The sequence below is a fragment of the Microcaecilia unicolor genome, chromosome 6 (genome assembly GCF_901765095.1).
Source record: "Microcaecilia unicolor chromosome 6, aMicUni1.1, whole genome shotgun sequence".
In the NCBI taxonomy this organism is placed as follows: domain Eukaryota; kingdom Metazoa; phylum Chordata; class Amphibia; order Gymnophiona; family Siphonopidae; genus Microcaecilia; species Microcaecilia unicolor.
In genome coordinates, this window is record NC_044036.1 from 184,328,011 (window position 1) to 184,341,612 (window position 13,602).

The window sequence follows — 13,602 nt, forward strand, 5'->3', positions numbered from 1 at the left end:
TGCTGCTACGGCTAGGAAAGTGAATAGAATGTTGGGTATTATTAGGAAAGGTATGGAAAACAGGTGTGAGGATGTTATAATGCCGTTTTATCGCTCCATGGTGCGACCGCACCTTGAGTATTGTGTTCAATTCTGGTCGCCGCATCTCAAGAAAGATATAGTAGAATTGGAAAAGGTGCAGCGAAGGGCGACTAAAATGATAGCGGGGATGGGACCACTTCCCTATGAAGAAAGACTAAGGAGGCTAGGGCTTTTCAGCTTGGAGAAGAGACGGCTGAGGGGAGACATGATAGAGGTTTGTTCCATGCTTGGAACAAACTCCCTGAGCCCATACGCCAGGCCCCCTCCCTACCCATCTTCAAATCATTGCTCAAAACCCACCTCTTCAATGTCGCTTTCGGCACCTAATCACACCTCCTCTACTCAGGAAATCTAGACTACCCAACTTGACATTTCGTCCTTTAGACTGTAAGATCTTCTGAGCAGGGACCGTCCTTAGTTATTAATTTGTACAGCGCTGCGTAACCCTAGTAGCGCTCTAGAAATGTTAAGTAGTAGTAGTAGGTATATAAAATAACGAGTGGAGTGGAACAGGTGGATGTCACCCTTTCCAAAAATACTAGGACTAGGGGTCATGCGATGAAACTACAGTGTAGTAAATTTAAAACAAATCGGAGAAAATTTTTCTTCACCCAATGCATAATTAAACTCTGGAATTCGTTGCCGGATAACATTTGGCAGAGTTTAAAAAGGGGTTAGACGGTTTCCTAAAGGACAAGTCCATAAACCACTACTAAATGGACTTGGGAAAAATCCACAATTCCAGGATTAACATGTATAGAATGTTTGTACGCTTGGGAAGCTCGCCAGGTGCCCTTGGCCTGGATTGGCTGCTGTCGTGGACAGGATGCTGGGCTCGATGGACCCTTGGTCTTTTCCCAGTGTGGTATTACTTATGTACTTATGATATGGGAAGTGGGACTTGATATACTGCCTTTTTGTGCTTTTTGCAACTACATTCAAAGAGGTTTACATATTATATACAGGTATTTATTTGTACCTGGGGCAATGAAAGGTTAAGTAACTTGCCGAGGGTCACAAGGAGCTGCAGCGGGAATCAAACCCAGTTCCCCAGGATTAAAATCTGCTGCACTAACCACTAAGCTTCTCCTCCACTTGATGGCCAACATATACATATCTACAATGTCCAACATACACATATAAACAACATGCACCCTGCCTCTATGCAAATGGGGGCAGAACAATGAGCTAAACTTAAATGAAAAACACAGGGCTGCTTACCCACCTATGGGACCTTGAGCAAACTTTTGTGGATGGGGCCCCCTCTCCCTGATCCAGTGGCGCAGTTTCCTCAGCTCCCTGCCAGGCAAGCTACTTCTCACTAAAAATAATGTGGTATAAAGGTATTCAGCACTGTTTAAGCCACATGGAAGATGCGAGACCAACAGAGCCATCAGCTGTGCGGCCTAGAGAGCAGCTCTGCACCTTTATACCATTCTGTTGTTGTTGCAGGAAGCAGTGAGGCTGGCAGGGGGTGGGAGGGAAGGAGATCAGGACAGAGCTGGACCAGAGAAAAGACAGGGGTGGAGGGAGAGAGGGAATGAAGACACTGGACCAAATGGCAGAGATACCAAGGGTGGCCCATCCTAACGAGTGAAATTGAAGGCCACTGAGGTTTTTCTTGTAGTGTATTCTGAGTATTAATTTGACACAGTGGTAAAGGGACTGAGGCCTGAGGAAAGGCTGATGGCTACTTATATTGACAAATAATGTCTTCATATGAACCTAAAAATGAATTTCAGTAGGGTTACCATATTTGCCATGACAAAATAAGACACAAAATAAAGTGCAGCCCACCGCCACAACCCCACACTGCACAGTCATCTTGATTCCCCCCCCCCCCCCCCCCCAAGAAAGCAAGATTCTATAATCAATAAAAGTATTGGTAAAGTAATAGAAATACATTTTCTTCTGTACTCTGCTAAATACAATATGAAAAGAAGTACATTTCCAAAAAAGCAAGCATCCACGAGCATGTTCTCCTTTCCTTTCCCTCTCTACCATGAGCAGCATATCCCTCTCTCCTCTTCTCTCCATTCCCTTCTCTCCATATGCTGTATTTCCCCCTTTCCCAGCCTCCCTCCACCCACCCTTTTTTTTAACATCTCCCTCCATATACTCACATGACTCCATCCACCTCCCCTCCCTTCATGTACCTCATCGTGCCTGGTGATGTAGTGGCCTCTTTGAGGCAGGAAAGAGCCCCACTCTGCCCGGCGCTACCACTGACTCACTCACTTCCGGCGCCGCTTCCAAATGGCTGCTGAGACTTCAAGTGATGAACTCGCAAGTCATCGGCAGAAGTCTCACAAGGCCATTGCTTGAAGTCTCACTTTTGTTTTAGTGCTGGTTCTAGAATAAGAAGGCTTGGTAGTCTCACGGAAAAAGTGTTTAAAGATCTTTGAAAAATCACTGGCTTTTCAAACAGGAAGGTTCTGGAAGAATTTTGCTATTTTTTTCTCAGTTTCTCAACAGTACCTGACATTTAGAAGAAAGGCTAAAACCTATTTTAAAAATTCATTTTACAAGAAATTTCATATTTTTTGTTGTGCTTGTTTTTATACAGAGTCCATGAAATTCCCAGAAATTGTTCTAGCCTCTTGATTTTTGTAACCCACTTAGAACTGTGAGGCTTTAGCAGGATATAAGTTTGAAATGTAAGTCTCAGCAGTCATTTTGAAGCGGTGCTGGCAGTGAGCAGGTCAGTGGTACCGCCGGGCAGGAAAGAGTGGGGCTCTTTCCTGCCCTGAAGAGGCCACTAGACCACCAGGGTGTGATAAGATACATGAGGGGAGGGCGCCCTGAGGCCTGCCCACCAGCCTGCTAGCCAGTCAGCCTACTCGCAAACCCGGACAAACGGGCAGGCTGAAAAAACCCACCCTGCAAAGAGAGGACATGTCTGGGAAACTTGGACATATGGAGGGGCATAATGGAACAGAAACGCCTATCTCCATGGGCGTTTATCTCCGAGAACGGGTCCGTGAAGGGGCGGGGCGGATCGTATTTTTTAAAAGAAAAAGACGCCCATGTTTTATTCGTCAAGGTGTGAGCTGGGCGTTTTTGCTTTTCAGCGATAATGGAATATGAAATCGCCCAGCTCAAAAACGAATAAATCCAAGGCATTTGTTCGTGGGAGGGGCCAGGATTCATAGTGCACTGGTCCCCCTCACATGCCAGGACACCAACCGGGCACCCTAGGGGGCACTTTTACAAAAAACAAATAAAAGGTAAAAGAGCTCCCAGGTGCATAGCACCCTTCCCTTGGGTGTTGAGCCCCCCAAATCCCCCTCAAAACCCACTGCCCACAAGTCTACATCATTACTATAGCCCTAAGAGGTAAAGGGGGGCACCTACATGTGGGTACAGTGGGTTTGGGGGGGTTGGACGACTAGTAGCATTAAGCAGCACAATTGTAACAGGTAGGGGGGGGGATGGGCCTGGGTCCACCTGCCTGACGTCCACTGCACCCCCTAACAACTGCTCCAGGGACCTGCATACTGCTGCTTGGGAGGAGGGTATGACATTTGAGGGTGAAAGTAAAAAGTTGTGAAACATCATTTGTTGTGGTGGGAGGGGGTTAGTGACCACTGGGGGAGTCAGGGGAGGTCATCCCCGATTCCCTCTGGGGGTCATCTGGTCATTTAGGGCACTTTTGGGGGCCTTATTCGTGAAAAAACAGGGTCCAGGAAAAGTGTCCTAAATTCTAGCTCAAAACTGTTCCATTATCGGCGAAGGGCGCCCATCTCTGTTCGCCCGATAACCACGCCCCAGTTCCGCCTTCGACACGCCTTCGATACGCCCCCGTCAACTTTGTCCGCATCCGCGACGGAGTGCAGTTGAAAGCGTCCAAAGTTCGGCTTTCGATTATACCGCTTTATTTGTTTTTGTGAGAAGAACGCCCATCTCCCGATTTAGGTCGGAACTTGGGCGTTATTCTCGTTCGATTATAAGCTGGATGGTAACCCACTTTGGGCTCAGGCCCACCCAGTAGCAGCACACCTATGAAGTGTCTGGCAGGGATCCCCAAGCCCCACCAGCCGAAAATTCCCAACAACTGTCCTTCCTGCATACCAGCCTTCCCTCTAATGTATTCCCGCCTATGCGGAAACAGGAAGTTGCATCAGAGGGAAGGCTGTGGGGCCAACATGAGCAGTGTGTATTAGTTGCTGCTCGCTGCCAGTGAAAATCTGCTATTTAAAAGGTATGGGGGGAGGGGGATGTTTGAGAGACCATATGGCATGCAGGCGAGAGAGGGAGAGACCAAATCACTTGTGGGACAGGGCAGAGTTCTTCTGCCCACCCATCTTGGGCCCAGGCCCACCCAAAATTGGGTGTCTGGCTACGCCCCTGCCTTAGATATTGGTATCATGGCATGTTACATATTTTAAACCCAGTAATTTCAAACACTTACCAACACTAATCTACAGTACATACACATTCAACTGTATTTAAGGGCACCTCGAGAGGCAGTGTCTCATTATTTAAACTTGATCAGACACAAGTCTGCTATAAAAACAGCCACCTCAACACACATCAGATCCTGTAAAATGTTCTAATACTCTGTCTCATATTATAACAAACTAAAATTGAAAGGCTTATTTTCAAAATCCTCTAAGTCCAATGCAACTCATATGAACTTGGCGGGTTTTGGAAACAAGCCCTTCAATTGTATTAACGTTTTGATGTGATCTCAGTAAGGCCAACACACAATCTCTCCATTACAAAACACTATGCACAAGCTTGTACAAAAGCACATTCAGAACCTACCATACCATAACAGCACTAATTCCCAGGACTCAAAGAGCAACAACCTTGTTCGGGGAAAAGGCAGCACTGTAAATAGTATACTGGGCTCTAAACTGCCAATACACAGCCTAGTGAGAAAACAGAACAAACAGGGCTGCTATAGATGTCTACACAAAATCTACATTGTAATAGACTAGCACTGCTTGGTCACACATGAAAAACTGACACAGGCCCTCAACAAATATGAAACAGGGAACCACAGATCAGTAATAGAAACATGAAGGCAAAATGCTGAACTGGAACTTCAAGAAACCAGACTCAGCACACAGCACTAATAAAGAAATAGAAACTGAAATGCAAAATATCAGAGATGTGCACTTCCAAAAGCTGACATATTCCAATTAATAAATCCAAAATAGAATATCTTTTTTTTTTTCTAACTTTCTTGTTTGAGCATTTTGTTTTCCTTTCACTGTGGTCTCAGTGTCTCTTTTGTGCTGTTTTCCGTTTTTTCCTGTTTTTGCAGAGTCTTATGTCATTTCTTTTCTTTTCATGTCCAGCATGCATCTTCCCTCTGCGCCTCTATCCATCCTGTCCAGCATCTCCCTTCTGCATCCCTGTCATTATCCCCCCCCCCCCATGTTTAGCATCTATCCTCTCAGTGTCCTTATCTCCTCCTTTTCAAGCATTGTTCTTCTCTGTGTCCTTATCCCCCCCTTTTCTAGCATTGCCCTTCTTTTTCCCCATCTACCCCCTTTTACAGCATTGCCCCTCTATATTCCCATCTCCCCCATTTTCCAACATTGCCCCTCTGTGTCAATCCCTCTCTCCCTTTTCCAACATTGCTCCTTGGTGCACCTTTTTCATCATTGCCCCTCTGTGTCCATGTCTCCCTCTTTAACAGTATTGCATCTCCATATCTCTATCTCTTCCTTTTCCAGCATTACCTTCTCTGTTCCACTGTCTATATTCCCTCCCTATCCATCTGTGATCCTCTGCATCCCTTCCCTATGGTCTCTCCCTGTCCAGCATCTCCTCTCTATGTCCTTGTCTCTCCCCATGTTCAGCTTCTCCCCTCTCTCTTCCCTTCTTTCCAGACCCTGCATTTTCCCACTGCAGGGCCACATTTCTCACACTCCCTCCTCCCCTACCCACCCCATTTTGGCACCTCTCCCTTCCTCTTCTCCAATCTGGTATCTATCATCATGGACAGTCACAAGTGAATACTAAGCTGGATTTTTGAGTGCATAGGAATCAGACTTATTGGCAGAATCAGCACAGTTTTGGTTTTGTCTTTCCAGGGGCAATCCATCTTCTCAGCCCTTTAGACTATGAAAATCATCGACGTTATCCACTGACCATTCTAGTGGTGGATCTGAACAATGACATTAAGCCTGACCCCATCAATCAGAAGACAAATACCTGTGCTGTGATCATCAATGTCAAGGTATTGTAAATACTAACTAGAATCCCCAGGGAAAGACAACTCAAAATGTCAAACAAAAAAGTCAATCCCGTGAATAAATATTAGATATCTACCAAAAAACATATGTATAAATATGTTATAAATGTTATAACAAGTGCCTTCTGATAAAGAGCCTAAAGAGAGTTCAGTATAAGCTGTGCCTACAGCAAAGCATACATTTCGGTGAGTCTTGCCACAAAAACGGCTTACTAAAAAGCTCTATACATCATGTAGTACTCTCTATAGATATGGCTCTAATTTTGAATGTGAAAAAATTACCAAGTAAAGTGACGTGTAATAAATCAAATTGAGAAAATACATGTGTTATTCAATAGATATCCATATAAAACTAGGACCCTGTAATCCATAGGGTACAAACTTTTCCCCATGGTAATGTAAAACATCTACTACTACCATACAAAATGGCAAAAAAGTACTGAAGATATGAAGCTAACAGGAGCAGACTTATCTGAATTTTCAGCGTAGTCACTAATTCACTGAAAGTTTCCAATTCCAACGTCCTACAGAAATTTCTGTTTCAACATTCTTCCTCAGGGACACCAGTGCTGTTTTCACAAAAGGTCCACCATCTTGCAATTACACAGCGGGATTTAAGCGTTTTTTAAGGGAAAGAAGCTGACATTTGATATGTGCTGACATCACCAACAGGGACCAACTATATCCAATCAAATAGTCACATTCCATTCTATATGATCATTTAATCCCTGATGGCCACTGAATTTAATTCAAAAATCCAATATTGGGGTATCCCAGTCACCTTGAAAATGGTCATTTATTTATTTAAGGCGGTTACAAAATTTAGATTTGTAGAAGTCTAGTACATAATACAGAAGTACAATAAATGCTTAGGTTGATATATTAGCATATTGTGAGAGAGGTTAATATTATTGTTTTCCATTTCTGAACTTTTTGTGATGTATGGTGGTGTGGGATTAGACAGATCCGGGGGGGGGGGGGGGGAAGACTTCTTGAAAACATGTGTTTTCAGGTTTTTTTCTGAATTGTAAGTAGTTTTCTTTGAGTTTCAGGTCTTTGGGTAGTGAGTTCCAAAGTTGTGTGCCTATAAAGGAGAGGCTGGCAGCATGTGAAGATTTGTATTTTATACCTTTGCAATTGGAGTATTGAAGGGTTAGGTAGGTTCTTTCTGTTCTCGTCACGTTTCTTAATGGTAGATCGATAAGTTCTATCATGTAATCTGGTGCGAGTCCATAGATGATTCTCTAGACTATTGTGCATATTTTGAATGTTATGCGAGCGTTAATAGGAAGCCAATGTAAGCTTCTTAGGAGGGTTTCACTCTTTCGAAGCATGTTTTTCTGAAGATGAGTCTGGCAGCCGTGTTTTGTACTGTCTGTAGTTTTCTTATGATTTGATCTTTGTAGCCTACGTAAATACTATTGCTGTAGTCTACATGGGTTAGCACCATGGTTTGGATCATGTTGCAGAATGAATCCCTGGGAAAGTAAGGTTTTATACTTTTGAGCTTCCACATAGTGTAGAACATTTTCTTGGTCGTGTTCTTAGCTTGGCTTTCTAGCGTTAGATTGCGGTCAATTGTTATGCCTAAGATTTTCAAGTGGTCTGAGATTGGGAGGGATGAATCCTGTGCGTTAATTGCCGAGGGGGGAATATTATTGTATTGGGACAAGAGACTGAGACATTGGATTTTATCTCTATTGAGTTTTAACTTGAATACCGATGCCCAGGATTCCATAATGGTCATGCTGTTTATTATTTCCTTGGTGATTTCTGTAGGGTTCTGTTGGAAGGGAATATAGATGGTGATGTCATCTGCGTATAGAAATTGATTGAGGCCTTGTTTCGATAGAGATTTAGTCAGTGGTGTCATCATTAGGTTGAATAATATAGGCGAGAGCAGTGATCCTTGTGGTACTCCATGTTCTGCTTTCCAAGATGGAGATATATCTGAGTTTGATTTGACTAGGTATGTTCTGGATGTCAGAAATCCCTTGATCCAAGAGAGTACTTTTCCTGTAATTCCTAGCTTGTTGAGGATTCTCAGTAGTATGTAGTGGTTGACCATATCAAATGCGCTTGATAGGTCAAATTGGAGTAGGAGGATGTTTTTACCCCTTGCTATTTCCTGCTTGAATCTGGTCAGGAGTGTGGTTAGTATTGTTTCTGTACTGTGCTGAGGTCTGAAGCCACATTGAGATCCATGCAGTATGTTGAAATTAGTGAGGTATTCTGTTAGTTGTTAGGGGTATGGATGCTATCGGTCTACATTTCGAGGTGTCTTCTACTTTTTGGGGGGTTCTTTTGGGATGGGAGTTAGTAGGATATTTCCTTTATCCCGTGGGAATAGGCCTTTTTTGAATAGATAATTAAGGTGGTCTGTGAGTTCTGTGACGTATTGATTAGGGAGGTTTTTCATTATATAGTTGGGGCAGGTGTCTAGTTGGCAGTGGGCGGAGGAGAATTTTCTGAGTGTGTGAGCTGTTATTTCGGTGATTAGATGAGTGAAGTTATTCCAAATACGGTCTGCTGGGTATTCCCTCGGGTTCGGATCTAGTTCGAATATGAAGGTTTCTGGGTTCATATTTCCCTGATGCAGATTCTTGCGTAGATTGGTAATTTTTTCTTCAAAGTATTTGGCAAGATTGTCTACATGTGGGAGGTTTGCATTCGGTGAAGTTACTGGTTTGGTGTTAAGTAAGTTGTTTATTAGTTTGTATAATTTCTTTGTGACTTTGTAATCTGTGCCTATTTGTTCTCTGTAGAAGTTTCTTTTGGATTGTCTTATTTTATATTTGTATTTTGTTTGACTTTCTTTGCAGGCATTTACTGATTGTTCGTTTTTGGGTTTTTTTCCAGTTTCGTTCTAATTTTCTAGTTTGCGTTTTTAGAATTTTTAGTTCTTTATTAAACCAGAGTATTTTATTGCGTTTTTGTGCTGATTTTGTACATATGGGCACTATTTTGTTGAGGATTTCGTTGCATCGTTCGTCCCAAACAGTGAAGAAGTCAGTTGAATCGGTTTTTGGTGCCCAGTTGTTATCATATATTTCTTGATGACCATATCCAGAAACCATCATTCAAAATAACATACTAAAAATAAATAAATAAAAGTGCAAACTCAAAAAAAACACTGTTTAAATGAATAGTTTTGTGCTCAGTTTTTTTGTGTGTTATTGTAACCCAAAGATTTGAGAAGCATGTACACACGTTGCTCACATCATCGCACACCCTACCTCCAGCCAAATATTGTTATTAGTAGCAAATCTTTCAAAGCAAATGTTAAAACTACTTAGATTAGATTTGGGTGTGGATGGAACTGTAGGTCTTTGATCAATTCCCAATGTGTGAATGCAGCGCCACAATAGATCACTGTTCATGGACGCTGCATTAGGTCAACGGCTACTATAACACTTTTCCATCTCAATCTGTGCAAAAGTGAATTTTCAAAATTCCCTGTTCCCAACATAGGCCATGTTTTGCCAGTAAATTGGCGTCTTCAGGGGAACTGATCTACAAGAAAATAAAAACATTTAAAACCCCTGACAAAAACCGAACTCTATCTATAAATAAATCAAAAACGAAAGCTAAGCTAATAATTTTAAATAAACTATGTCAATAAGACAACTATTATTACAAAAGTTTTGTTAAACTCACTGTTTCAGCAAAGCCAGGGAGCTGCAGGAGGAACTGTGCCTCTGGTTGGGCTTGAGGCAAAACTGGGTGGGTCTGGGCCCACCCAGGCCCACCTGTAGCTACATAAGTACATAAGTAGTTCCATACTGGGACAGACCAAAGGTCCATCAAGCCCAACATCCTGTTTCCAACAATGGCCAATCCAGGTCACAAATACCAGGCAAGATCCCGAAAAACTACAATACATTTTATGCTACTTATCCCAGAAATAAGCAATAGATTTTCCCCAAGTCAATTTAATAATGGTCTATGGACTTTTCATTTAGGAAGCGTCCAGACATTTTTTGAACCCCGCCAAGCTAACAGCCTTTACCACATTCTCTGGCAACAAATTCCAGAGTTTAATTACACGTTGTGAAGAAACCTTTCTCTAATTCGTATTAAATTTACTACTTTGTAGCTTTATCACATGCACTCTAGTCCTAGTATTTTTGGAAAAAGTAAACAAATGATTCATGTCTACCTGTTCCACTCCACTCATTGTTTTGTAGACCTCTATCATATCTCCCCTCAGCCGTCTTTTCTCCAAGCTGAAGAGTCCTAGACACTTCAGCCTTTCCTCATAGGGAAGTCATCCCGTCCCCTTTATCATTTTCGTTGCCCTTCTCTGTACCTTTTCCAATTCCACTATATTCTTTTTGAGATGCGGTGACCAGAATTGAACACAATATTCAAGCTGCGGTCGCACCATGGACTGATATAAAAGCATTATAACGTCCTCACTTTTGTTTTCCATTCCTTTCCTAATAATACCTAACATTCTATTTGCTTTCTTAGACGTCACAGCACACTGTGCAGAGGGTTTCACCGTATCATCAACAACGACGCCGAGATCCCTTTCTTGGTCTGTGACTCCTAACGTGGAACCTTGCATTATGTAGCTATAGTTACTCTTTCCCACATGTATCACCTTGCACTTGTTCACATTAAACATCATCTGCCATTTAGATGCCCTGTTTCCCAGTCTCATAAGGTCCTTTTGTAATTTTTCACAATCCTCTTGTGATTTAACAACTTTGAATAACTTTGTGATGTCAGCAAATGTAATTACCTCAATAGTTACCCCCATCTCTAGGTCATTTATAAATATGTTAAAAAGCAGTGGTCCCAGCACAGACCTCTGGGGATCCCCACTACTCTTCTCCATTGAGAATACTGACCATTTAGCCCTACTCTCTGTTTTCTGTCCTTTAACCAGTTTTTAATCCACAATAGGACACTACCTCCTATCCCATGACTCTCCAATTTCTTCTGGAGTCTTTCATGAGGTACTTTGTCAAACGCCTTTTGAAAATCCAGATACACGATATCAACCGGCTTGCCTTTATCCACATGTTTGTTCACCCCTTCAAAGAAATGTAATAGATTGGTGAGGCAAGATTTCCCTTCACTAAATCCATGTTGGCTTTGTCTCATTAATCCATGCTTTTGAATATGCTCTATAATTTTGTTCTTTATAATAGTATCTACCATTTTGCCCGGCACCGACGTCAGACTCACCGGTCTATAATTTCCAGGATTCTCTCTGGAACCTTTTTTAAATATTGGCCTTACATTGGCCTTACATTGGCAGCTCTCTTTCTGCAGTTCTCTTACAATCTTCATATTTCATCATACACAAGGTGTACTAGACACCAACTCAGGGCTTTTTTTGAGGGGGTAATTGAGGGTACTGAGTACCGGCACTTTTTCTATTGTCTGCTAAAATTGACCCATGGACCCCAAGTTTTAATGAAAGAGCTCAGGCTCTACACACCAATTCTGCCTTGTTATAGATTCTGTGACTGGTTGCAGGGGGCCTAGCCATTGTAGGGTGGACCCCTCAGTGATCACCTCACTCCTGAAGGGTGGCCTAGCATTTGAGTATCGGCACCTTTTTTGCTAGTAAAAACGTACTGCACCAACTAAATTATCTAAATTATTTGACTCCATCTCAGACAAATGTTGGTCATGCCTCAAGGATCTAGGAACGTTATTACACCTACTGTTCTACTGCACTAATCTATCCTCCTACTGGTTACAAATTTGGAACATATCTTCCATTTTTTTCTATCACAGAGCCTATTACACATCAGATTATCATACTATGTTCATCCATTCCTGGCCTATCAATCGATCCCACTTCTTCCAAGCTGTTTAACATATCCCTGGCTCTCCACTGGAAAAATAATAAGAATATTTCATATCACGAATGGTGGAACACTCTCTGTGCTTATCGGAAATATGAAGTAGAGAGATGTGGTAACCGTGCTAGTCCACTTTTAAAGGTAATCAATAGAAATAGATAAAATAAAACATAGAAAAGAAAATAAGATGATACCTTTTTTATTGGACTAACTTAATACATTTTTTATTAGCTTTCAAAGGTAGCCCTTGTTTGTCAGATCAGAAATAAGCAAATGTTGATAAGTAACAGTATATATAAGTGGCACATCAAAGTATTTCATGTGGTATACATCATTCAGTGTAAAAAATGTTATGTTTTTTAAACTGTCATATGCAAATTGTGTGTTTATGCATGCATATTTGTATATTACATTTTTATGTCTTTTGGAATTCGTACAAGACCCCTGAAGTAGGCGTTTTGTGATGCAGAAACACGGACCATGTCGGGTCCTTTTTGTTTCAGCAACATTAAAGTATTTCCTTATAGTATCTCCAGTGTTGGTTTTGTCTTTTGGTCAGCCTCTACTCTTGTTTGCTTGCACTTCCTGACGTAGAGGTTTTGTCCTGCCTTCATACTTTAGAAACATTAAATGACCAGACCACACAGGTAGAAAAAAGAATGTTATATTTAATTTAAAAACTAGCATATTACAAACAGTGCAAAGTGAAAAATAAGGTGATGGTTTTCTATTAGACTAAGTTAATACATTTTTCAGTTAACTTTCAAAAGCCTAAACCACTTTCTTCTGGTTAAGTATCCTTTTATTAAGGTGTGCTAATGGATTTAGCATGCACTGATGATTAGTGTGTGCCAAATGCTAAGAAGCCCATAGGTATAAAATGGTCATCTTAGCATTTAGCAGTGCTTTTTTTGTGCCGGTACTCAACGGTACGGCGTACCGGCACCTTTTTTTTTTGCCCCTCCCCCCACCCCGCGACACTCCGGGCCAGTCCTGCACTTACTTTTTTTTTTTTTTTAAAGACTCAGAACGTGCGAACGATGCAGCCGGCAGCGATTGAAAGAGGCTGTCTGGCGTCTGCGTCGGAGCTTCCCTCACCCTCTGCGAGTCCCGCCTTCGTTGTTACAACTTCCTGTTTCCGCATAGGCGGGACTCGCAGAGGGTGAGGGAAGCTCCGACGCAGACGCCAGACAGCCTCTTTCAATCGCTGCCGGCTGCATCGTTCGCACGTTCTGAGTCTTTAAAAAAAAAAAAAAAGTAAGGTCAGGACTCGCCGGGAACGTCGCCGGGGGGGGGCAAAAAAAAAAGGTCCAAGAATTGCTGGACATGGGAAGGAGAGGACAGGGAACGGAGAATTGGTGGTGGACATTGCTGGGAGGGGAGGGGAGGGGAGGGAACAGAGAATTGCTGGACATTGCTAGGAGGGGAGGGGAGGGAACGGAGAATTGCTGGACATGGCTAGGAGGGGAGGGAACAGAGAATTGCTGGACA

The 13,602-nt window shown here is 42.4% G+C and overlaps 1 protein-coding gene across 1 annotated transcript in view; it reads left to right on the top strand.

The window, feature by feature from the left end:
- Nucleotides 1-1,454: 1,454 nt before the first annotated feature.
- The window catches only part of LOC115472490 (cadherin-related family member 4-like), a 95,650-nt gene continuing 83,502 nt past the window's right edge, over nucleotides 1,455-13,602 (top strand). The window contains exons 1-2 of the mRNA XM_030206782.1: nucleotides 1,455-1,539; nucleotides 6,129-6,274. Of these exons, the coding sequence (XP_030062642.1) occupies nucleotides 1,455-1,539; nucleotides 6,129-6,274 (231 nt within the window). The remainder of the gene's footprint in view (nucleotides 1,540-6,128; nucleotides 6,275-13,602) is intronic.